Source organism: Lygodium microphyllum, chromosome 22, assembly GCF_053477565.2.
Source record: "Lygodium microphyllum isolate KBCC chromosome 22, Lygodium_microphyllum_v1.1.10, whole genome shotgun sequence".
NCBI classification, from domain to species: Eukaryota; Viridiplantae; Streptophyta; class Polypodiopsida; order Schizaeales; family Lygodiaceae; genus Lygodium; species Lygodium microphyllum.
This window is the reverse complement of record NC_141156.1, coordinates 129,807,864-129,831,757: the sequence shown is the minus strand read 5'-3', so window position 1 is coordinate 129,831,757 and position 23,894 is coordinate 129,807,864. Positions and strand designations below refer to the sequence as shown.

At 42.0% G+C, this 23,894-nt stretch overlaps 1 protein-coding gene across 1 annotated transcript in view; it reads right to left on the bottom strand.

Moving 5' to 3' along the window:
- Nucleotides 1-21,107, bottom strand: part of LOC148017615 (5'-adenylylsulfate reductase-like 4) — a 37,155-nt gene extending 16,048 nt beyond the window's left edge. The window contains exons 1-2 of the mRNA XM_087663537.1: nt 20,516-21,107; nt 20,248-20,432 (exon numbers count right to left, since the gene is read on the bottom strand). Of these exons, the coding sequence (XP_087519663.1) occupies nt 20,248-20,432; nt 20,516-20,752 (422 nt within the window). The 5' untranslated portion in view covers nt 20,753-21,107. The remainder of the gene's footprint in view (nt 1-20,247; nt 20,433-20,515) is intronic.
- Nucleotides 21,108-23,894: the final 2,787 nt, after the last annotated feature.

Here is a 23,894-nt window from a genome sequence, read left to right as displayed (position 1 = left end):
AATCAGCAAGAAAACACAGCAAAAACACAAATCCTGAAATCTGATACCATGTCAGAAGTGGTGCATCAATGGAAGCATAAACATGTGCTGAAAATAAACTGATGAACACAAGACAAAAGAAAAGAAAGAGATAACACAATACAAATGAGAACTCAAATGTATGCTCGGGAAATGGAATCCATATACCAAGACATGAGATAGTACAGATACAATGTGAGTCACCGGCTGTGGAGGCACTGGCACCTAATCCCTCTCCCCAGAAACTGTCAAGTGATGAATGAACGTGGAGGAGGGAGACTAACAATAAATAGACCAAAATAAATGCCTAAAATATGGCAGGTCGACCAGCAGTAAATGATGGCCGACTAGCTACAAATAATGCCAATCCACAATAAACAATGGCAAATAAAATGCTGAAAATGTCTCTATGCCCAGAATGCTGAACCACAAGTCCAGACTCAACCATGAGCTGACTAATCTGCTGTGATCTACAACTCTTGTACAATTTGCCACATCATCATACCTATGTTTTAATGTCATCAATCTGCTGCATCATCATACCTACGTTTTTGCTGCATCAACTTGCCACATCATCATCAACTTGCTGTGTTTACAATTTTCTCTCTCCTCTGCCTCTCACACTAATCCTGCACATACACTTGCATTTGCTACTATCTGCAACATTTGGAGGCTGCCTTGCTGCGTTACAAGATCCGTCAAGAATACAACACACTTGCGCTCAACACCTTTGCCTCGATCCTCGAGACACGAGAGTTCAAATTGCAATTTTCATTCCTACACACTTTGTTTATTGCATGAGCATTGTATATTCAATATTCAATCGTTCATTCAAATTTCCATTGTGTTCATTGTCTCTAAGAGTTACCCTAACCCTAACTGTGTTCTTCTGAATTTATGCTTTGTTGTACGCTTCATTTATGTTTTTGCATTAGGGTATTTCTTCACATGGTATCATAACAAGATTCTCTTCAAAGAAACCTCAACCTTTGATCTAAAAGCCCTTTCCAAGAAGCAGGAACAACAAGAGGGTAAGATGTCTTCGAGCACATCTTCATCACATCATCATGATGCTCCTAAGCCTAGCACATCGAGACATGCGATGGAGTGGGCTTCACAACTCGCTCTTCCATCCGACATGGCCAAAGAGTCTTCAACCTACCATGGAGTCCACAAACCATACAAGATCCATGAGCAAAATATGATATCATCCTCATGTATCAAGCTCAACAATAGATTGAAGGAAAATATAAGTTTTCCCCCTTAGATTTGGTGCATCATTGAATGATTTTGCAAGAAGGACAGAAGCTCCACAATGGGCTGGCCGTCCTAACGTGGAAACTAGCATGGAGTACAAACCATTTTTCTCTCTACCACCACTATCTCCATCCTTACCTCTTTCATCTTTTACACACACTTCTCAATCTTTATTCACTCCTATGTCAAGTGCTCATGTTACTGCTTCACAATCTTTTGATTTTACTTCCTCTTTTTCACAACATATTAGTGATGCTCATGATGAAGGAACTCTTCAAACTAATTATTGGTTTATTAGTCCAAAAGAGGATAGGTTTTTCCAATTGTACTCAACAAAAGATAAGCAACAATTGCAAGAAATCTATGGTAAGTGCTCCTCGATCTTTTTCCTCAACTTTTTACATCTCATGGTCAATTTGGTATTGTTGATTCCTCATTTTCATCATTTGCATTTAATGAATAAAAGTAACCAAACACATTTTCCATGACTACACAAATGACAAATCCATTTAATCTCCTACCAATCCCACCCTCTAGTTTCCTTGCACCCTCCTTTCAGCCTCCATTAACTGCACCTTATATGTCTTCACACATCACACTAGGGGATCCTTTACCCTTAGGCACGCCTTTTAGAACCTCATCTTTTTCTTAGCTGATAGGTGTCTCCATGATGAAGACCCATCCTCCCATCCCTAGACTTTCGAGTTTTTCACAACTTGGAAATGCCACCTAGCCTTCACCGAGTGTGGATCAATTGGTATCACAGTTTGCTTCTATAGCACTACCTAGTGGGCCTACTAGTCATTTTGATGTACTCTAGCCGACCATTGGATAAGGCTTACGTGTCCTCAAGCCTCCACCTCCACGGACACTTTATGAAAACATTCATGTTTCACTGCCTTCACATCAATCAGCACCCATTGGACCTTATCAATCTATTTTTGCCTATCCACCTTCCCCTCTTACTTATCCCCCTCCGGCCCTCCTCATTCCACTTATCCAACACCTCACAGTTATTCCTTCTCATTAGCCAAACATACCTTTAATGATAAGACTTGTTTTAACGGGTTGAAATTCACTAGTGGGTCAAATCTAATGACACATATCTTTGACTCGCAGTACCTATGGGATTTTGTAAAAGGGTTGGCCTTGGAACTCCAACCTAATCTTGCACTTGTTTCATACGAGGTTGTCCACTCATGAAAGGCTAGGAATACCTCCACTATTGTCGAGTTAACGCAAGGTCCATTACCTAAATTTCAATCACATCTTCAGTATTTTGACTCGGCATTCCAAGCATTGGGCACACTTGACTAACCATTGTGTAACTCCAAATATGACCTATCACATTAGTTTCGATCATGAGCTCCAAAACTTTAAAATCACTGACTGGGATGACTTCAAAGTCAAGTTGATTGAATATTGGCACCTTTTCACCAAGTTCTCTAGCACAAGGACTCCTAAGTCCTCAAATGATCAAGTCACATTGTTTCTAAACAAGCTATCGAGGAAATATTCCATTTTGTACAGCAAGTAATCTCACAATCCACTATATCTACTTTTTATGAGTTTTGAGTGTCAACTATTGCGTTTATGCTCAGTTATTCGATCTCTTTCATAGTGTGACCATAAACCAATCCAAGAATTTAAAAATATACTTTAGGAATCTTAGTTCAAATTAACTAATTGACAATTATAGGAATAAATATTCAATAATGATCTTAACGTCTCAATCAAATTTCTTTCATTAATTAAATATAAGCTTACGGTAACATTATATTGTGAGACTTGGTCTTGAGTATTTTTCAATGATGATGATGAAATTTTGAAGACATATATATGAATATTAAAGAGCGCAACTTTTTATTTTCTTCCTTCCTTGGTATCCTTTTTAGAAAAAATATTTTTTTCATGACTTTAACAATAAAAATAGTTGTATTAGATGTTAACGGATTTTAATTTTGGAAAAAAGGACAAACTGAAAATTAGTGAGAATTGGGTTATTACTTGAAGCATCATAATTTAAAACTAAAAAATCATATTGTTCTTGGGTATTTAGTAATTTTAAAATTGATATTTTGAAATTATAAGTAAAACAAGGACAAACTGAGAATTAGTGAGAATTGGCTTATTACTTGAAGCATCATAATTTAAACTAAAAATTTGTATTGTTCTTGGGTGTTTTGTAATTTTAAAACTTACATTTTGGAATTATAAGCAAAACGTTCTCTATCTTGAAAAGACTCTATGATAATTTTATTTTGACTATTCTTATGGGTACAAAAGCTAGATCAAAATTAGGTCAAAATACTTCTCTTAGGGTTCCGGATGGCAAAATGTACCAAATAAAATTTGGTATTGTTAACATTGTCACAAGGCTAGCCACTTTAATAGCAAGTGTCAATCAAGGGCACAAGACAAAACACCAAAAGCTGGCAGGTAACCCCCAATAAGGAAATAAGTGTTAGAGTGCAGCAATGCGGAAGCGTAGGACAAAGACCAAGAGAGAGTGAACACAGAGAGGAGAGATAAGGAGACCATAAATGCAGAAAATCTGCTGTGTAGTATGCTGTATAAGAGTGCAGAAATACACAAGGGGGCAGAGGAAATATCTACGTATGTCTCCGACTTGATGACCTCGATCTCCGTCAGCCTGAGCACAGTCTGTCTCAACCAACAGATCTCAAGATCAAAATCTGAAATCACTGAATAATGTGTCAACAATGTGCTGGAGAACTCCTCTATAAAGCAGAAATAAAAAGCATAAAAAATAACCAGGTCGGCTGCATTAAATGCAGCCGACTGCAATAAAATAATGCCAAATAACTGTCTAGCTGCATTGCAGGCTGCCACGTGGCAGCTGCACATTCTGCTGACGTGGCATTGTACTCCACCTGCTGCTGATGTGGCTTCTGCCCTCTGCCGTACTGTTGTACCAAACCCTAACTGTGCAGAAACCCTAACACAGCCTGTCCAAGGGATGACTCTACCACTAACACCCCCTCTCAAATCCTGGACGAGGCATCAGACAGAGGGATCTGGAATGCTGCCAAAGAAGAGCCTAGGGAAGCGCCTTTGTGAACAAATTTGCAAGATTATCCTCCGTCTTGCAGTACTCCACATCAATGGTCCCATCCAAAAGCTTCTCCCGAATGAAGTGATACTAGATCTCAATGTGCTTCGTCCGAGCATGGAATACAGGATTCCGTACCAAGGCAATGCAACTCTCATTGTCGTACCGCAGAAGAGTAGGACGAGTCTGGGGGCAGCCAAGCTCCTCCAACAATCTCCTAAGCCACACAACCTGACATGTGGTGGAAGATGCAGCCCGATACTCCGCCTCAATAGAAGAAAGGGCTACCGTGGGCTGCTTCTTGCTACTACAAGAGATAACACCAATACCCAAGGTAAAACAGTAGCCTGTAGTAGACCATCGGTGGTCCACATCACCAGCCCAATCCGAGTCACTCCAACCTGCAAGAACCAGATCTGAAGCATCTGAACCTGCGGGATAAGAAATCCCTAAGTCAGAGGGTCCCCTCAAATACCGAAGAATCCTTAGGGCACCGTGCCAATGCACCTGTTTAGGTTCACTCATGAACCCTACCAAAAGACCCACGACAAAACAACGATCAACACGAGTGTTGAGAAGCCAAATCAAGGATCCAATCAACTGACGGTAGTGTGAAGCATCCATCACGGGAGAATCTTAGTGTGAAGTGGCCTTCCAATTTGGATCCATCGGAGTAGTAATGGGCCGACAAGTCTCCATCTCAAAAGTCACCAAGAGCTCCTGAATGTACCTCTGCTAAGAGATGAAAATCCCCCTCTAAGACTGATAAATCTCGTGACCCAAGAAGAAATGAAGAAGCCCCAAATCCGTCATCTCAAATGCCTGATGTAAAGCGGTCTTGGTCTCTCGGACCTTCTATACATGATCCCCTGTCAAAATCAAATCATCAACATATAACACAAACAACACACGACCAACCTCGAAGGTGTGCACATAAAGCTGCGGATCGGCCTGGGAGCGCCAATATCCCAACTTCAATCGAAGAAACGAGTCAATCTTCTCGTTCCATGCACGCAGAGCCTGCTCGAGGCCATACAAGGCCTTCTTCAACCTATAAACTTTCCCATCCGAGGATCCAAAGCCAGGAGGCTGCTCAACATATATCTCCTCCTGCAAGTCACCATTCAGAAAGGTCGACTTCACATCCAATTGATAGATAGGCCATCTCCTATGGCTAGCCAAGGCAAGAACAGCTCGAATAGTCGCCATACGAGCAATGGGGGCAAAAGAATCATGGAAATCAATGCTTGGACACTGAGAAAAACCTTTAGCAACAAGGCGAGCCTTGTGCTTGTCCAAAGAACCATCGCTAAGGTACTTGGTCTTGAAGACCCACTTGACACCAATCACCTTCTTATGAGAGGGGCGAAGTACAAGTGACCAAGTGCCATTTCTCTCAATAGCCTCCAACTCGGCTTCCATGGCCTTCGGCCAATGATCAAATTGCAAAGCCTCCTTCATTGAAGTGGGCTCTCGATCCTACATAACACGGGTCAGCAAACAATAGTTGGAGCAAACAAGCTCCGAAGAATGTATCTGGTTCCTTTGTGACCTCCACAGTCCATCCTGCGGTTCCCACACCTCAGGGACCCCCTCGATCCCTAAATCTCGAAGTGTGTCGCGGGCCAAATAGGAGGACGAACCTCTCCCCATCTCTCTCCATCTGCTGAGGACTCAGGAACATCCACCGGCAAAAGCTCCTCGGGGGTGGCTGGTGGAAGAGAAGACTCTGAATCAAAAGAAGAATCTCCATCAAGAGGCTCTGGCTCCAAAGGAGCTGTCTCGGGAGCCCAACTCTCCCTGGATCTCCAAGGACGGGGTGCTCCTCACTCCCTCTGTGACCGGAACTTCCACGAACCGCACATCTCGGCTCGTGTAGACATCCCGCTTGACGGGATCAAACAAACGATAACCTTGGAGCTGGGAGCTATAGCCAACAAAAACCTCTCATCGGGACGCCGCCTCGAACTTATCACGTTGCGTCTTCGGAATGTGTACATAAGCGTGACACCCAAAGATCCTGAAATAAGAGACATCAAGCTTAGTCTCGAAGTAAGCCTCAAAAGGTGTCATCCTATCAACGGTCGAAGTGGGAGATCGATTGAGGATGTGAACTACGGTAGTCACTGCCTCGGCCCACAGAAATTGAGGTGTCTGTCGGTGCTCCATCATGGTGCGTGCCATCTCGATCACACTTCAGTTCTTCCACTCCAAAATGCCATTCTCTTGGGGAGTGTTGGTGTTAGCAAACTCCTAGTGAATGCCCCTATCTGCACAAAAACGAGCAACCTCATTAGACATAAATTCACCTCCCTTGTCTAAACGCAAGGTCTTCAATCGTCGGCCAGAACGGTTCTCTTCAAAGAGAAGCCAAACCTCCTTGAAGTGAGAGAAAGCCTCCAACTTCAAAGTCAGGAAATAGGCCCAAGTCATCCTGCTGTAGTCATCTACGATCAATATGAAGTACAAACTCCCCTTCAGGGACTCGGTCCTCATCAGGCCACAAAGATCCGTAGATACAAGCTCTATGGGTGAAGTAGGCCACCTAGAAGCTTTGTTGAGAATCGCATCCCGATGCAATTTCCCACGAATGCAAGAGACACATGGCTGATGGCTCACCACTATGTCTGACAATCCTCCGACAAATGACCCTCGCAACGCCTTTCAAAGGTACTCATAGTTCAGGTGGCCAAACCGAGCATGCCATAACTCGGACTGTGTCTAAGAAGTAAAAAGAGAAGTAAGAGCTGAAGAAGACTTCAATTTGTAGACGTCATTCACCTCATACCCTGTAGATAGAACCTTCCTCGATCCACAATCAAGTACTCGAACAGTATCACTATCAAACTCCACCAAGAGGCCAAGAGCACAAATCTTATGGACCAAAAGTAAATGATACCCCAAACCTGGCACATGCAATACCTCGGAAGTATGGGTACCACCACGTCTATCTGGAATAAGTTGCATCTCACCCCGCGCAGCAATAGACACAGAAGAGTTGTCTCCAATGAGAATCTGCCCACGCGAAGGTCGCAAATGGGCAACACCAATGAAAGAAGGAGTCATGTGCCGTAAGGCACCACTGTCCATGATCCACTCACGAGCCTAAGGAGCTATCATTGCAGCATCAGGAGTCTTCGATGTAGAGTCCTCAATGACTGCTAAGTTTAGAAAAGCAACTGATGAGGATGCAGCCACCACTCCAAAATCCTTCGTGTCCTTCTTCTTGGTATCCTTCTTGTCTTTGTCAGGGCAATCCTTCTTCCAATGACCGGTCTTTCCACAAATATGACAAGTCGATTCCTTATCCTTGTCCTTCTTGGATTTGTTGTCCTCCTTCTTCTTCTTTTGGTCCTTCCCCTTCTTCTGAGAGGCTTGGCCAACCAATACCTCCGATTTGGAAGCATTCTGTCCCTTCAATTATTCCTCCTGGTCCAAGACCATAGGAACCAACTCTTCCCAACGAAGAGTCAACTCTCACCCTCACGCAATAAGAGCGGAATAAAAAGTACCGAATCCTGACGGCAACTAGGACGATAATGCAATCGCTATGTCTTCGGAGGAAATAGGCTTCCCTGTTGAGAAATCCTTCACCCGCAATTAGCGTTTTTGCGTTTCTACGTTTTGCGTTTAGGGTTTACAGCCCCAAAAAGGGGCGCCATCCTAGACTGACTATGCCTATTTATAGGCCACTCTCTCATTCATTCCTCACAGCTGATTCATTCAGTCCGTCACCTCTTCTCTCCAGCCTCTCCACTACCCTCACACCCTATGACATTAATGTAACATTAAAAGTAATACTTAATGTTACATTAATGTCATAAGTGTGGAATGTGACATTAAAAGGGATATTTAATGTTACATTAAGGTAAATTTAGGGGAACATGCAAGAGAATGACCGTCCGGGCTCTTGGGCGCCCGAACGGGGTCAAGGGGAGCCTAGAGAGTAAGGGAGTCCAGGAATAGTAGGACTCCAGCAAGTTGACGGCTGGCAAAGAGATAAGATTGAGGGCCAGCACTTATCTAGGCGTGGCTGGGAGGTGAAGAACACTCGTGCTTCCATCAGTCTGAAGAAATCTATCTCCCGTAATCTAACATTGGTATCAGAGCCTATGTTTCTGATCATTAAGAATATGTCAGGCCGTCAGTCAAGAAACGGGCCATCAGTTGGAAGTGTTCTGTTCCATCGCATGAGAAAGCGTGTCGTCTACCCTGTCCCGTCGCGTGCAGTATTTCCGCCCTGCCTCGTCACATAAGAAAATGGGCCGCGAAGAAAAAATTAAAAGGAGAAGCCACGTCACGTCACATTAATGTGACCATTTCGTTGCGGGCAGGAAACGATTACACCATATCAAGGCGACCCGTCTCGTTACGGACAGAAAAGAATAATAATAAAAAACGTAAGGACTAGGGTCACGAAGACCAACTAGGACCAGGGGAGCAGCCACCAGCATCCGCGAGGACCAGGAGTGGAGTCGCCAGCATTCGCGAGGACGAACCAGCTCAGACGTAAAGCTGCCAGCAGCCGCGAGAAACAGATCAGAAGTGGAGCTGCTAGTATCAGATTGCTGTTGACAGATAGGACTGCTTCTGAGGCGGATAAGACTGCGACTGCTGTGAGACAGGCAGAAAACTTCATACATAACTGAAGCCACAGCCTGCCATAAAAATCAGGGAAGTATTTTATCTTGTATGCAAATTTCTTATTTTTGTTTTCCAATTCCAGTGTATTAATGGCAGAAAAAGGGAAAGAAAGGGTAATGGAAAGTTCTAGTTCTGGGGATCAACCTATGGTAGATCCCCATGAACCAGATATACAAGAAGAACAATGGGAAGAATTTTTTGCCACGAGAGAGCAATTTGATGATCTTTCTGCTCGTGTGCAAACTTAGGGGGTTCAAATGGAGTTTTTAACTCAAACACTAACTGAAATAAAATCTCAGTTAACTTTATTGTTGGAAAAAGACAAAAATAAGATAGAAATCTCAGATGTCCCATCTTCATCGAAAGATTTAGATGCGACCATTCGAGATTCTAAAGAACCCCAAACCTATCATAAATTGAGGGATAATCTGGTTTTAAAGGATATGAAACCACCTCAATTTTACGGGGAGGAAAAAGATAGGAATAAAGATACAATCTTTAATTTCCTCCAAAAATGGGAAGATTTACATAAATTAAAAAATACACCACCACATCTCCAAGCACTGGAGGCCAGTTTAACTTTGGGCCCCAAAGCATATAAGTGGTGGCGAACCTTAAAGGAGGCGAATAAAATACCTGAAACTTGGGCTCAATTTGAATCCGTATTTTTAAAAGAATTTCTTCCTGAAAATGAAATGGAAAGAAATTGGGAAGATTGGGATTATGTCAGACAAAAGGGACGACCCCTACTGACATATTTGGAGGAATATCGTGAGATAATCCTCAAACTAGAAGGAATTGATGAATTCCAAAAAACAAGAGGATTCATTAGGGGACTGGATAAAGCCTGTAAAAAGGAAGTAAAACGGAGTTTACCTAAGACGCTTGAAGAGGCAATTAAATTTGCATTAATTTATGAAGATAGTATGCGTCCAGGTAAAGGGGGAAGACAAAGAAAAGAACAAGGGCAAGGGAAAAGAAAAACAAATCCATGTAGTGCAGACCTTAGAATTAAAGGGGCATGAAAAGTATAAATCTTTAGAGGTCTTGCACATGGATGTACAACATAAGTGTTGTATGTCAACTTCTTTGTGGCAGCCTACCTTTGGGCCACATGATTTACTTAGAGTACATGGATTGATAGCTGGAAAACGGGTTAGAGTCATCATTGATGACTCTGCCACACATAATTTTATAAATTATGCACTTGTCAAAAAATTGAAACTTCCCCAACAAAACAGTGAGTATCAATACGTTGTGCGTATGATGCAAGGCCAAGACAATAAAATATGGGATACAATGGTATCCAATTTGGAAATCGAGATTCAAGGATATAAAGATAAGCTTGATTTCCAAATAATGAACATGGAAAGAGCTGACATTGCTCTAGGGAGGGAGTGGCTATGGGGATTGGAACCATCCTTGAAACGTAGCTATCACCATAATACACTGGAATTTGAAAGGGATGGTAAGATTTTTGTCATTCAAGGTGAACATGAAGTATTTGATAATCCTTTGCTGTGTTCGACTGAAGTTCAGAAGCTGATAAAGAAGGAAGTTTGTGAGGTATATATGTTATGGTCTCTTCCTGTACAGAGTACTTTTACTTTCTGTAATATAAAGCAACAATTTTCTTATGTTTGCGAATTGAACGTAAATAAAGAATTGAACAGTTTGTTAGATGATTTTAAAGATGTGTTTCCTTCTGATTTACCTAGTGGCCTTCCACCAGATAGGGGTGAAATAAATCATCCAATTGATATAAATAAGGATACACACCCAATTTCAAAACCACCATATAGGTTAAGTGAAACACAGCATCAAGAAGTTAAAAGACAAATTAAGGATTACCTGGATAAAGGGTTTATTCAACCCAGTAATTCACCTTGGGCTTCACCAATTTTATTGGTAAAGAAAAAAGATGGTTCTATGCGACTTTGTGTTGACTATAGAGCACTTAATAAAATAACGGTGAAGAATAAATTTTCTATGCCCAGAATGGAAGATCTTTTTGATCAATTGCAAGGAGCAAAATTCTTCACAAAGATAGACTTAAGATCAGGTTATCACCAAATAAGAATTAAGGCACAAGATATTTCCAAAACGGCATTTCGTACTAGATACGGCCATTATGATTTTTTTGTGATGCCTTTTGGACTCACTAATGCACCAGCTACCTTTATGAAGCTGATGAATAGTGTTTTACGGCCCTATCTAGGACATTTTGCAGTAGTCTTTTTGGATGATATCTTGATCTTTAGTAAATCAAGAGAAGAACATTTGGAACACTTATTATTAGTATTCCAACTGTTAAGAACACATTCCCTTTATGCAAAGAAAACTAAATGTGAATTCTTTGCACAAGAGGTCAAATATTTAGGGCATATAATCTCGAAAGAGGGAATCAACATGGATCCAAAAAAAGTAAGGGCAATTATTGAATGGCCACCTCCACGGAACCTGGAAGAGCTGCAGATCTTCCTAGGTTTACCTGGATTTTATCGTAGATTCATTCGAGATTATGCCAAAATAGCTGTTCCAATGACAGACCAACTTAAAGGGAAAGGGAAAAGTTTTAATTGGGGAACAGACCAAAATGAAAGTTTTCAAAAACTTAAGGTAGCTATTGCTACAGCTCCAGTATTATTAATAGTGGATCCCAATAAACCATTTATGGTTGAAGCTGATGCCAGTGACAAGGCAATAGGCGCGGTCTTATTACAAGAAGGTCGACCAGTTGCTTTTGAAAGCAAGAAATTAGATCGTGCAAAACAGAATTATTCTGTTTATGAGAGGGAGCTGTATGCAATAGTACATGCAATGAAGAAATGGAGGCACTATTTGTATGGTGCCAAACTTTTGATTTTATCGGATCATGAAAGCATTAAGTGGCTTAATGATCAACCAGATTTACATGGGCGTAAAGCCAGATGGGCCGAACTCCTCCAAGAGTTCGACTATGAAATAAGATATAGAAAAGGAAAGTATAATATAGTAGCTGATGCACTCAGCAGAATGCCCATCATTAATGAATTGAGTTTTACTCAGTTCACTTCCAATTTGCTTGAATCTTTAAAAGAGAAATGTTAGGTTGATCCGGCATATTCCAACATATGGGAAGCAATAAAAAATGGGGATCCAAATGAAAGTGCTTCTACTGAGGAAGGAATATCTGAAGATGTTCAACTAGGAAATGGAGCATCAGGGGTTGCTCAAACTGGTTTCAAGTGGAAGAATTTTACCATTGATAATGGTTATTTACTCTACAAGGGTAGGGTATGTGTCCCGAAAGATATAGAAATAATGCGCCAGATACTCTTTGAGTGTCATGATACCCCTAGTGCGGGACATCCAAGAGTTAATAAGACTTATAGTCTTATTAAAAGGCAGTTCTATTGGCCTGGAATGAATAAGGACGTCCTTGACTATGTGGTCAAATGTAATAAATGCCAGGTTAATAAAGCTGAAAAATTAAAAATGGGAGGACTTCTCCATCCATTAGAAATTCCTTCGGGAAAATGGGAGAGTATCTCCATGGATTTTATTGTTGCTTTACCTAGAACACAGAGGGGGCACGACTCTGTGTGGGTAATTGTGGATAGGTTAACCAAAATGGCTAGGTTTATTCCAACTTCTACTGATGTTAAAACACCAGAATTGGCTAGATTGTTCGTAGAGAACATATACCGATTGTATGGCCTTCCGGCAAATATAGTTTCTGATCGGGATAGAAAATTTGATAGCCATTTTTGGCGTGCGGTATTTAGGAAATTGGATACTAAACTTAGCATGAGTACGGCGGATCATCCGCAAACAGATGGGCAAACTGAAAGGGTTAACCAAATTCTTGAAGATATGCTTAGGGCATATGTAAGCAAAAGGCAAACTAATTGGAAAGAGTATTTACCGATAGCAGAGTTTGCATATAACAGTGCCAAACACTCTTCCACTGGATATAGTCCATTTATGTTGATGTATGGGTTTCAGCCCAGAGCTCCTTTTGCAGTAGGACTGCATAAAGAAAAGGTTCAGGCAGCTAAAGACTTTTTGGAGGATATGAATAATATGTTAAAATTTGCTCAAGAAAATATTAAAAAGGCTCAAAGTCGAGCTAGAGCATATGCAGATCCTCACCGAAGAGACATCTCCTTTGAAGAAGGAGAATTGGTCTATCTTAAGGTGCCTGAACAAACTAAAACTATGAAAAAGGGACATTGTCCAAAGCTTTCACCAAGGTATTGTGGTCCTTTCATAATACTTAAAAGGGTGGGAGAATTGGCTTACAAGCTCCAACTACCTACTGGTAGTAAAATACATCCAGTTTTTCATGTAAGCAAACTAAGGAAGAAGCTGGGTGATTTGGATAATCTAATCTTAAATGATGATATTGAGGAGTTATTCTATGACCAATCTAATCCACATGAACCAGAAAAAATATTAAATGTTCGTAATAGACGAACGAGGAATACTATTTATCAAGAATGTTTGGTTAAGTGGAAAGATTGTTCAGAGGAAAGCTCAACATGGGAGCGAGTAAGTACTTTAAAGAAAAGGTTTCCCGATTTACAGTTAGACCTTCCAAATATCGTTTTCGAGGACGAAACAAATTTTTAAGGGGAAGGAAATGTGACATTAATGTAACATTAAAAGTAATACTTAATGTTACATTAATGTCATAAGTGTGGAATGTGATATTAAAAGGGATATTTAATGTTACATTAAGGTAAATTTAGGGGAACATGCACGAGAATGACCGTCCGGGCTCTTGGGCGCCCGAACGGGGTCAAGGGGAGCCTAGAGAGTAAGGGAGTCCAGGAATAGTAGGACTCCAGCAAGTTGACGGCTGGCAAAGAGATAAGATTGAGAGCCAGCACTTATCTAGGCGTGGCTGGGAGGTGAAGGACACTCGTGCTTCCATCAGTCTGAAGAAATCTATCTCCCGTAATCTAACACACCCCTTCACGAGGACATTGCGGTTCATAGTTCTTGGCTGTCTTCATCATCTTCCTTGTGCTACGGCACCCTTGTTTCCTTGTATCACATTCACTCCATGATTCAGATCTTCATCATTCCATTCATCAGAGTTTCTTCTCTCTTCTCTTCTCTTCTCCATGTTTACTGAGTTCACTCCGTGTTCCTCACCGCAAACCTTATTGTCTCGCTGGTACGTCATCTTTTGACATGGTATCAGAGCTGGATCTCCTCAAGCAATGGCAAAGATCCTCCACTGCAATGAAGCCAAAGACCGGCGGCGGGTTCGGCATCCACTTCTCTTCTTCTTCAGCTGCATCAAAATCTCGTTTTTGCAAGTTTCAGGTGTTATCAGCTTGCTGCCCACACCCCGTTCGCAGAGAACATCTCAGCCCTTGATGTCCATCACTGTTCCCTACAGTCTGGCGCCTGTTTCCAGCCCTCCACATGCTGATTGCTGTTGTTTCTACCTCACGACTGATTGTTGATCATCTGCACTGCTGTCGTACAGCCTGCCACGTCAGTAAATTGCTGCATTTGCAGGCCCCAGTTGCCGCCCTAGTAGTTTTCTCTCTCCTATTGCAGTCGCTGCAGTTTTTCTCTCCTGTAGGCTGTCCTGCCTACGTTTTTAGTCTTTCTCTCTCTTGCAAGCTGTCCTACCTGCGTTTTTAGTCTTTCTCTCTCCTCACCTGCTGCCTGCGTTTTTAGTCTTTCTCTCTCCTACAAGCTGTCCTGCCTGCATTTTTAGTCTCTCTCTCTCCTCACCTGCGTTTTTCTACTGGTTGCAATCTCTTACTACTGGTCGCATCCTCCCCCCACTGGCATCTCACTTCCAACCCTTCCACTACCCTCTCACCCCTTGAGGCGGACATTGCGGTTCGTGGTTCGTGGTGGCTGACCTCTTCCTTCTTCAACAAGGCACACTGGTATCCATGGCTTCTTTACCAACAGATGACCAGACTACTGGGTGCTCCTACTGTGGCATCACCCAACACACCACCAATGCTTGCCGACTTCGACCTTTGCTCCCCACCCCCCCGGAGTATATGCGTCTTCCACCAAGCACTCCTTGTGCCACCTTTCCTTTCTGGACCACAAAGATTGTTCTGCATCGCCTATCAGAGTACTATGCTCAAGGCAATAAGACGCATCCGATGCGCACCAAGTCCTTTTGAGCACATGGAGAATCGATTGGCGCTACGACCTCCTAGAGATCGTCGCAATGCTAGCGGCAATCTTCTCCCACTTATTTTAAGGTACAGTGGCTTCCACGGCCTACAGATCTGCAGTCAGCTCCATCAAGAGACAGTGATTGTTTGATACCATCTCCTTGTCAGTCTGCTCCTTTGAGAGACAGTGGCTGCTCGATTCCTTCCTCTTCTTCAACTACCCAGTCTACTCCACTAAGAGACAGCGACTGTTGCCCACCTCTTGCTCATTCTGAGCCCCACCCTCGACTACTCAGGTTCGAGAGGCTACCTCTGGGAGCTCTTTGACACCCTAGATACCTTCTTCCGCACGACCGGCGGCACTTCCTTCGTCATCAAACATTTCGAAGCCCATGATCCATGAGTTTTGGATCCCCTATCTACTTAAGAGGGAGATTCAAAGGGAGATGTTATTTCTTTGCCCTCAGAGGGGACATCTACTTCTTCGACTTCAGCAAGGGCCCCTCCACCTCCCACCTAAGAGGGAGAACCTACTCCACATGAATTTTTTTACCCCTCCTCTACTTTCTTGGGGTGGCTGTCTTCGACCAGTCATCTCTTCTACTGATACCCAGGATCTTCAAGTATCACCTAGATCGGGACTTTGGAGGTTCAGCCGCGACTTGGTGACAAGGCCTTCATATTCCTTCCAGCATGGATGCAAGGAGCTAGTGGCTTCTCTCTTGAGGTTGTGTTTCGGGTTCTCCAGTTCACTCTATCTACTGGTCTTTACTGCAGGTTCCCTTTCCGGTGGAAATCTTGGATCTTAGGGATCCTCTACATCTTCTTCCTCCTCTTCTTCTTGCCTTCGTCCCTTGGTCAGCATGGAGCCACCTATCGAGATCAAGTACATGCATATCCTTATGGTTCTCAGCACCACACAGTCTGACATTCCTCCTATGCATTGCATGATTTCATCATCTATGTACTAGGGCACTTGGGCAAGTGAACAATTTTCCCACGAGGGACACTGTCCAAGTGGCATCTACTCCATGAGCATTCTTCACCATGTAGCATTGCATCTCCACCTCACTCTTCTCTTATTCCCCTTTTTGGGCCTGAGAGGGGATGTTGAGAAACCCTTCACCCACAGTTCGCGTTTATGCATTTTTGCATTTTGCATTTAGGGTTTGCAGCCCCAAAAAGGAGCGCCATCCTAGACTGACTGTGCCTATTTATAGGCCACTCTCTCATTCATTCCTCACGGCTGATTCATTTAGTCCGTCACCTCTTCTCTCCAGCCTCTCCACTACCCTCACACCCCTTCAGGAGAACATTGCGTTTCATAGTTCGTGGTTGTCTTCATCATCTTCCTTGTGCTACGGCACCCTTGCTCCCTTGTATCACATTCACTCCATGATTCAAATCTTCATCATTCCATTCATCAGAATTCTTCTCTCTTCTCTTCTCTTCTCCATGTTTGCCGAGTTCACTCCGTGTTCCTCCCCGCAAACCCTACTGTCTCGCTCGTACACCATCTTTTGACATTCCCCACATTTTAAACCTGCATATGAAGCTGCCGAAGCTTGTTGATGTGTTCCCGAAGTGAAGAAGACTTATTGACGGACAAGGTCCGCATCTGCACCTCCAAAGAAACCCTCTTCATCAAGGTCATCCAGTTGTACATCTAATCAAGCTCCAACCATATCTCTCGAGCCACCGTCAAGTGCTCGATGTGAGCTTTCACGGCTGTAGTGCAAGACAGAAACAGAAAAGATCGAATCCTGGCATTCAGTTTGTCCCAATGAGATTGGGCCTTGGTCAACTCCGTGCGAGCATTGGAAGAGAGTTTGGACTCATCCCTCACCGAGGGCGTGTTAATCTCCTCCTCCACCAATTCCACCAAATCATAAGACTCCAAAATGGCCAACATCATCACCCGCCATATGCGGCAATTGTCACCATCAATCTTTTGATCCAATGGAAGAGCTGGTAGGACAGGCCCCTTCCTGTCCGTGATCGACTGGAACTCCAAATCAATCTCTGTAGACATGTTAACCTGCAATACCTACACAAACGCAAAATCAGCCCCCTCTGACTGTGAAAACGCAGCCTTCTAGGGCTGGTTCCTCCACTGCCCAAACCTTCTTCACCCGCCGGAGGCGATGAAAAGGTAAAATCTGCAATGGAAGGTCTTAAACGCAATCTTCCTCCCCTTCGAACAGCAATAACCTACAGCAAATTCACTGATTAGACTCCTTTTCTACACGCCCACGCTCGCTTCAGCCTTGATCTGATGCACAGCCCTCCTGCTCGCCCTCGAATCCTGGAAACGCAGCCTTGTGTCGCGCTGAAATCTCCTCTTCAGATAGGTTCAGCCCTCAATTAGTCCATCTTCAACGCTCTGATACCATGTCAGAGTGCAGCGATGCGAAAGCGTAGTACAAAGACTCAGAGAGAGTGAACACAGAGAGAAGAGAGAGAAAAGGAGACTGTAAATGCAAAAAATCTGCGATGTAGTATGCTGTATAAGAGTGCAGAAATACACAAGGGGGCAAAGGAAATATCTACGTATGTCTTCGACTTGATGACCTCGATCTCCGTCAACCCGAGCACAGTCTGTCTCGGCCAACAAATCTCAAGATCAAAATCTGAAATCACTGAATAATGTGTCAACAATGTGCTGGAGGACTGCTATATAAAGCAGAAATAAAAAGCATAAAAATAACCAGGTCGGCTGCATTAAATGCAGCCGACTGCAATAAAATGGTGCCAAATAACTGTCCGACTGCACTGCAGGCTGCCACATGGCACCTGCGCAATCTGCTGACGTGGCTGCTGATGTGGCATTGTACTTTGCCTGCTACCAACTGACGTGGCTTCTGCCCTCTGCCGTACTGCTGTACCAAACCCTAACTATGCAAAAACCCTAACACAGCCTGTCCAGGGGATGACTCTACCGCTAACAGAAAGGTGGTGGCAACCCTCAGCAAAGCCAATGGCAAGACCAAACCCACATCTAAACCGGTCAACATCATACACAATAACGTTCTCAACGCCAGAGGGCTTGTATGACTGGTCTGCAAAGGCCAACACCATCTCCATAGAAATATTTGAGGATGCAAGTCTCATCCGCATTTGCCATTTGCCCCCTAACCAGGTGATTGCAGAGACCTACTTGTCACCACTGAGTACTTTAGCTATTGTATGGACAATGGACAGTGGAGCTACCTATCATATTGTCAAAAGTGGATACAATGATGGAAGCATGGAAAAATGCTATAATAGATTGCTGAAACAACAGACAAAGGAAAGAGAAACACTGCATAAAGAACTCAACAGTAAAGAGGTGCTTGGGAAATGGAATCCATATAGCAAGATATGAGACAATACAAATCCAACATGAATCACTGGCTGTCAAGGCACGAGCACTAGCTCCCTCTCTCCACTAGAACCTATAGGAGGTGAATGACCATGACTAAAGAGGAGGAGCCCCCCTATACAGGCATTAAAAATGCCTCAAATAAAGATTACTCAGCTAGCATTAATGTTGGCCGACTAGAATCATAAATGTTAAACCAACATGAAATGTCCATTAGAAAAAATTGCCTAAAATTCCAAACTGACATGAAATGTCCACCAAAAAGACTATGTAGCTAGGGGTGAACTTGTTATCCGTTCAACAACTTTGCCAGTTGGGTCGAGCAGTCTTCTTCACAACAACCACAGTCAAGGTCCTTGACTCTCAAACTTGTTTAGTGATTGCTCACAGTGAGGCACAACCTAATGGCTTGTACCACATGACAATTTCTTTCCAAGCTGATAGCCAAGGGCTTTGAGTTCCACTGCTTCCAAGCTTTTGCCACTACACGAGAGCGTACGAGCACTAGTCATCTTTGGCATTTTTGCTTAGAACATCTCAAATATGACTCTCTCTTTGACTTGTCACATCAATAGATGGTCAATGGATTTCCACTCCTAAAGCTATCACAAGATATATGTGAAGCTTGTCAGCTCGAAAAGTAGCATTGTACCCCATTGCCTCCCCATTCCCCTAGCAGACTTCACATAGAACTGAGACGCCTCTTAAATTGATTCATGTTAATCTTTGTGGGCCGACATCATAGACAAAAGGGACAATCATCCGAGCCCTCAAGAAGCCCAAATGTCATCCCAACAAGTCCTGTTGCCGCAAAACGCGCTTGCGAGACAGAGACATGTCAAAGTGAAGCAATGCGGAAGCGTATGACCAAGACAGAGTAAACAAAGAGAGGAGAGACAGAGAGAGAGAGAGAGAGAGAGACAGTGAGTAATGCAAAAAATCTACACTGAAGAATCTTGTATAAGGATGCAAATATATACAAAAATGCAAAGAGAAAGTCTGCATATGTCTCCATCTCGAAGCGCCTTATCTCTTAAACTATATTGTATATTTCTCACTAAAAGTAATCATTTTTGTTTCTCTCTTCCTTACCTTGCATGCCTATTTGTTCTATCATGCGATATTGACAGGCATCAATCTATGTAATGCTAAGATAGCTCATAACTATGAACTACCTAATCTTCCAATATTCAAACCAATATCCTTCTTTGGTGTGGAAGATGTCAAACACAAGAAAAACTTTGTGTTTTCAATCATCAATGCAAGTGGCAGCCAATGGATCCTGAGCAAACAAGAGATTTAAAGGCATTGAAAAACACAACTTCAATTGCTCATTGCCAAATAGTTTTGGGCATCTTAGCAATGTTATTATGCTTCCCCCTCTAATATGAGAAACAATGCAATTAATTCCATTGCAACATGATACTACCAGTAAAAGGCACTCGACTCATATAGTCCCACTTTACAAAACAACAACTTACAAATAACTTATACACCAAATACCCATTCACTTATAGAAAAATGAACAGCAGACCAACATTTGAGCCCATTGAAAAAATGTGCACTGAAAAGAAACCGCCATTTATGTAATCGAATACCAAGCCAACACACGTTTGTTTAAAACTGCATATCTATCATCATAAAGAAGACAAAGCAAGTGTGCATAGACAATACCTCCTACAACACTCCCAAAACATAATCACCACAACACACTATATTGCTTGCTTTGAAGCACATCAGACATTTGGAAATACCTGGGCCAAAGGGCACTTGATTCCACTGCAACATGCCGTACAGCAGGAAATGCAATGGAGAGAAAGTCAAACTTAGGCCGGAGGACAGTTGAGAAGGGACACCACTTGGCATAAAAGAGCACTGCAACAAAGGTTTCCTTGCTCTGGAGAGAAGTCAGAGCCTTGTCCAAGGCCCTACCATCTACCTGTCAAAAGATTGGAGTAGCGTGAGTGAAAATAATATGCAGCTCGTCTTACAAAACAGAAAGAACAAAATATCATTGCTTACCTCCAGCACGGTAGACACCACATTGGGGTCCTCGGTGTTGTAGTCCGTTTGATAGGCATGGCGAGCGCACTGGTTGCCTCCCAGCAAGATAACGTCTGCAAAGGAAACCTTCTCGCAGAGCGCAGCAGAAGGAGAATCCGCGGCAACAGATAATCCACGCACTCGACCATGAAAAGCCGCCGACAAAACGACGGCAAGGATGTATGCTACAGCTCTTCGGCAACTGAGAAAATCCATCTGACTACCAGCCCTAACCTGCGGTCATAAGAGAAGGAAAACGGCCGCAGCATTCAAGCATCCATGGGAAGGCAGGCTCTCCTTTATTGCGCCTACTTCTGGTACTCGAGATCTGAAAGCCTGCGATCAAAACAGGAGCGACAAGAGCGATGAAGATCGAGGCCTGGATATGAGTCAGGGAAACTGGAGAAGATGAAGGGATAAGAATCCGAAGATGAGCTGCCGGATGGCCTGGGACTGGCGATGGCTCCAAACTTCAAAAGCACCGGAAACGTTCAATCAGAAACGAAGACTGCTTCTTCTCCTTGTTTTGTTTTTGCCCGATTGCCTCGATTCATTCATTGCCGGTCCACGCAAACAAAGCTTCCTGAGGAGAAAGGGAAGGCAGACGGTCGTCGTCATCTCTACCGGCCAACTAACGGCGCCGTTACCTATCGTTCAAGTTTTGTGTTTGGAGTAAGTCGATGCAAAGTTTTCTAAGAAAGCCGTGGCTTGAATTTCAAAATGTTGGTTCGATTTGAGGAAAACAAGCTGAAATTTTCTCCACATTAAAATCAGTTAAGTATTATCTAAGAGATTCCTTAGTTCACTAGAAAATCACCTTGCTTGGCTTACACTTCAAAGTCACTATTCGAGTTTTCAGTTGTTTAAATGAAGACTGGCTTTCTTTAAATTGTAATTAAATTATAAAATCGATAAAAACCTTTTTAAAAACATGCTCAAATCCTTGCTTCTTTTTTTATGAAAAGGCAATAATTTTATTAAACAAAAGTAAAAATTGATAAAACAAGGGAGATTACATATTTGCTAATGTTTCTATTGGATAACATTGGTAATTATTAGGACTTAATTTTTTATGCAACCCATGACCATCTTTGATCTAGAGAGACCTTGAAATCCATTGGGATGCCTAGTGGCTTGAAGATCTATCCTTATGTTATTACTTTGTAACCCTGATCAATAAGCCATCTAAGGGTCTCTCGAATTAGACTCATAACTCCTATTTTGTCATGGTTGACTTGAAAACCATATACACCAATAAAAATTGCTAAGACAATCCTAGAATTATCTTGAGGAGTCTTCATTCTGTATGGTACTGTTAGTTTCATCAACAAGTTGGTTAAGCTAGTTGGTCTCTATTAGGGAGATATTTGTCTTATAGAGTGCATAGATTAATTGTTGGAGATCAATGCTCTTGCCTATTTCTCACTATAACTTTGTGAGTCCCCCATATGAAGAGAAGGTATTTATAGGCAGAACATTTACCTAGTAGGTAATCAATTTTAACATTGGATAATGATCGAGTGTGGCTAGATAACTAGAGACAAACCCTAGAGGTGGTTGGCACATTGCCATCTTCATTACTTGCATGTACTACACTAGGTTCTTATTTGGAGGACCTATCATGGCATAGCTTCACTAGACTTCCTTTTCTTGGGAGTGTTTGGGGGGGGGGGGGTGGGGTGGGGGGGTGGGGGCACCACTGCTCCCTCCACCTCTTGGGTTTTGGGCTATTACACTAAATACCGTGCATGATTCATGGAGCTATTGAATATATGTTCCATGGTCAACTTTTGTCCTAAAAAAAGCATGCATGCATCACTTTATTTAGCATAATATTCTATAGCTTGTTTTATAAGCTTTAGCTATGCTTTTTATCTACAAAACGTTTTCTCTCTCATGTTTCCTTAGTGCTATCAAAGCTTCATAATAGAAGCACGCAGTTAGGAGGCATGAGCTATCTATTGTAATCATCCATAATAATCAATGTTTTTTATTCTCCATAATCTCTATTTGTCATTTGCTCACAAATTTCTTGTACTCTACTACATGCTCTATTCTTATATGGTATCAACCTTCTCATGTTCAACTTCCCACATCTAGGAGTGAAGGAAAGTTTGATGACATGAACTATACACTATGGAGATTTAAGATGATGCCTTCTCCAGTGCTTACAAGCTATGGGATATGGTAGTTGGTCAAGATGTAAAGTACGTTCACAATGTCTGCCTTCATTATACATAAATAATTAGTAACCACAAAGTGAGGGAACACAAGAGAGCAAGAGAGAATTTGAGACAAGGGTATAATCACCCCCTATGCATGAGTGAGCATCTCCCTTGTGCATGTATTTATTTGTTTGTTTGTTTACTTATTGTGCAAAAAATTTGTGAAAAGCATCCTTCTGGTTCGAATGACTAGCTTTTGCTAATAATCTTTAAGGCCTATCCAACAAAATCTAAGGCCTATCTAATAATCTCTAAGTCCCGTCTAATTATATATAAGGCCTAGACCATATATTTAACCTTGTAAAAATAATTGTCTCACCATAAGGCCATTATATAAAAATTACAATATTAATTAATCTTGTGCATAAGTGCACAAATAAATTTATACAATTCACCCAAAATAATAATCATGCATACAAGAGGTGCTCCAATGATGGTAAATACAAAAATCATTCTCGTTTGCATTATTCCTACTACTACTAATTTGCTTAGTAGAAACACAAAACACATTAATTCCATGCCTATCCATCTAGCACAATGCCACCAAAGCTACATACATACACATGCAAAAAATCACTATTATGCAATGCATAAATGTTAATAATAATAAATCCATCAAATAAATATATAGCATTTTTTATTGGTAATAAATTAAATATCATAACATGTTTCATGCCTCGATCTTGATATCCATAGGTTACAATTCAACCAAATCAACTTGAAATGTGGCATGGAGCAAAAGGGATGCAAATGCCCTATATTAAATCGTGATCAATGTTAAAGACTTGATCTTGATGTTGATACAACATGATATTTTTGTAAAAGCATAAGTATTTCTCACAGCTCAATATGCAACGACAAATGAGAAGAAGAAGTAGAGTCTTGAAAATCAATTGGCTCTTGAGAATAAGTTTGAGACTAAAGTTATTGAAAAGTTTATCGCTCAAGTCAAAGATTTGAGAGACCATATGGTAGCTTTTAGAATATCAATTCCAAGTGAAGATCTTACATGAAGATGTATTTATATGCTACCTAAAAAATTTGATGGTATGGTTACTTCACTAAATATGTAGGTTAGAAGTCCTCCATCCAACTTTGAGGATTTTTGTTCAATCCTGCAAGCGGACCGACTA